The 2,500-nt window shown below is 44.7% G+C and overlaps 1 protein-coding gene across 1 annotated transcript in view; it reads right to left on the reverse strand.

The window, feature by feature from the left end:
- Positions 1-315: 315 nt before the first annotated feature.
- The window catches only part of LOC113662048 (protein FAM98A), a 10,149-nt gene continuing 7,964 nt past the window's right edge, over positions 316-2,500 (reverse strand). Inside the window, 4 exon segments of the mRNA XM_027176671.2 lie at positions 316-522; positions 524-573; positions 576-603; positions 2,055-2,222. Coding sequence (XP_027032472.2) covers positions 316-522; positions 524-573; positions 576-603; positions 2,055-2,222 — 453 coding nt within the window.

Consider the following 2,500-nt stretch of genomic DNA (forward strand, 5'->3'; position numbering starts at 1 on the left):
GACGCCCTTCCCCGCCCCAGCCTCGCGCGTTGGCCCACCCGTCGTCCCCCTCTCCACCCCTCGCACGCCCTCCCTGGCGACCTCAGTCGTTCCTGTTGTACTCCCTCCATCTTGAGTAGTGACCTTTTTTATCACACTTCGCTGTCCTATAGTTGTCCCCCCTGATAGACGTCCTCCAGTAGATACCCGTGTCCTGGTGGTGTCCCCCTTGATACCCTCCACTTGGTATCTTGCCTTGCCCTATGCACGCTTGGTATCCTTGCCACTTGATATCTCCTGCCGTGTATCCTCACCCATGGCACTCCTTGCCGACACCTAGTAGGCCTCACGGCACCCTCTCTTCCTCTTACGTCTTGATATGACCCATCCTGATTCCCACCCTCTGACCAGCCTCCTTGTCCTTGTACTTACTCCCTCTTTCCCCTCTTCACTCCTCGTCTCCTTATCTACTTGGTGCTGATCGTAGCCACCCCTTCCACCCCCTCTCCCTCCGCCACCCCCCGTCGGACCGTCTTGCCGTTTTCTGCCACACCGGCATCTCTGGAGGAGGAGGCTCGATTTCGTTTGGTCTTCACCACGATCTGGAACACGTCCCATCAAAACCTGTTGGATCAGAGTCCCTTAAGATAGTGAATGGAGCTTCAGATCGAGCAGAATATCATGTTCACACCCTACTGGTGACTCGGTATCAAACGTACAAACGATGTCCTCTTTGATGATGAACCCTGCGTCCTGCATCCTTTAAGTTAAAATCCTTTAAGTCCTTTTTAAGTTAAATTTCAGGTTGCCATAAATTTCACCTAACTAGTGCGATATAGAGATATAAACTACAGAGAAAAACAGCCCATTAAACCTGGTTTAAGTGTCAACAACAATGGAGGACCTTAAACCATCACACGAGGGGACAGGAAGCACACGTAGGATAAATGACGGACTTTCAGATGTTTTAGTGCATCGTGACTCATCTGTAAGTGCTTGGACCCAGTGAGTCGCTTCTAGAGCTCCACGATCCACGATTGTCATACCCACGATCATGACCAGCAGAACTGAACATTACGAAGTGTTAATAATTTTCTATTTCTATCTATTCTTTTTATTCTACTTCAATTTAACAGGGTTCTATCCAGGGTCGCAAAATTCCGGGAATTTTCAAGGCTGGAAACTTTCCATGGGAATTAACAGGAATATATGGGAATAAACTGGGAATTTGAAAAAAAAAAAAAATACAGAGTTGCCTACAACTAGGAACTTAAATGTAGTTAAAGAAAATCTTAACAGCATAATTGTGTTTAAAACGACAAGATTTAATACGATTTAAATTAAGTTTGTACCCTGAGTTCCTCGGTCACTTGCACACAGCACACTGCTTACTGGAAGGCCATTGAGGCCAAACCCCCTGAAGGTTAAGGTACTACGTTCTTCCATAACATCCCACAGTAACACTATTTTAGGGGCATTTAAATAGTTGCTTATTAACATGAATATTAATAGAATTGTGGCTGTTTATTAGTGCTTATTACGCACATATTAATGCCTTATTCTACATTCTTAACTGTACCCAATACCTAAACTTAATAACTACCTTACTAACTCTTAATAAGCAGTAAATTAGGAGTGTTACCACATGCACAGACATTTATAGCTACATGACATTTCTCGCCTTCATTATAAAAGCTATAAACACCTTTGTTTTAAAGTTCCAGCTTCACTTCTGACTGTTACGAGGTTCTGACACTGGAGACTCCTTCACCACATCCTACAGAAACATCTCACTCTGAAGAGAACTTCACCATATTTAACTGTTTATCATCGGTGGTGTGTGCTCTGTACTCGTCCCCGTTACTATGGAAACGACAGTGTATAAGAGCGAGTACGTTAATATAAACCCGATCTACCGTCAGAGCTGCTGTTAGAGAGAATGAATCACCAGCTGGGGACCAATCAGAGAGCAGGATTCCTCAGCTCAGTGGTGTAAATCTAATCTACTCAGAGATACTCAGATAAACGCTACGTCACTGTTCTGTAGAACATGAAGGTTAGATGTGGTTCTGCACCTTGTTGATGGCGCAGGAGGTTTTCTCTCGGCTCTTGCCGCTGCTCGTGCGAAGGATTTTGGATAAATCCTCTCGGGCGGCGAGAAGGTGTGCGACAGACACGTGGCTCTTACCGCCGAGCGTTGAGCGCAGGGGCTGGTACACTTTAGCCAACTTCTCAGTCTGAGTCTAAGGGGAAAAAAAAAGAAAAAAAGAGAGAAATAACAACATTAATACTGAACGCATGAAAGCACGGAGGAACGTTTGTATTGTTACGTGTTCGCTGCAGTATAAACAAGTTATTATTATATGAGCATTAAACCTGGATAACAAAGTATTATTTACATTATTTTAATTATACTATGAGCAATCGAAGGTTAAGGGCCTTGCTCAGGGGCCCAGAGTGGCAGCTCGTGAGCTCCGATCAGTCGTTCCAACACATTAACCCTATCCCTATGTAACGCTTC

Source organism: Tachysurus fulvidraco, chromosome 12, assembly GCF_022655615.1.
Source record: "Tachysurus fulvidraco isolate hzauxx_2018 chromosome 12, HZAU_PFXX_2.0, whole genome shotgun sequence".
Classification (NCBI taxonomy): Eukaryota; Metazoa; Chordata; class Actinopteri; order Siluriformes; family Bagridae; genus Tachysurus; species Tachysurus fulvidraco.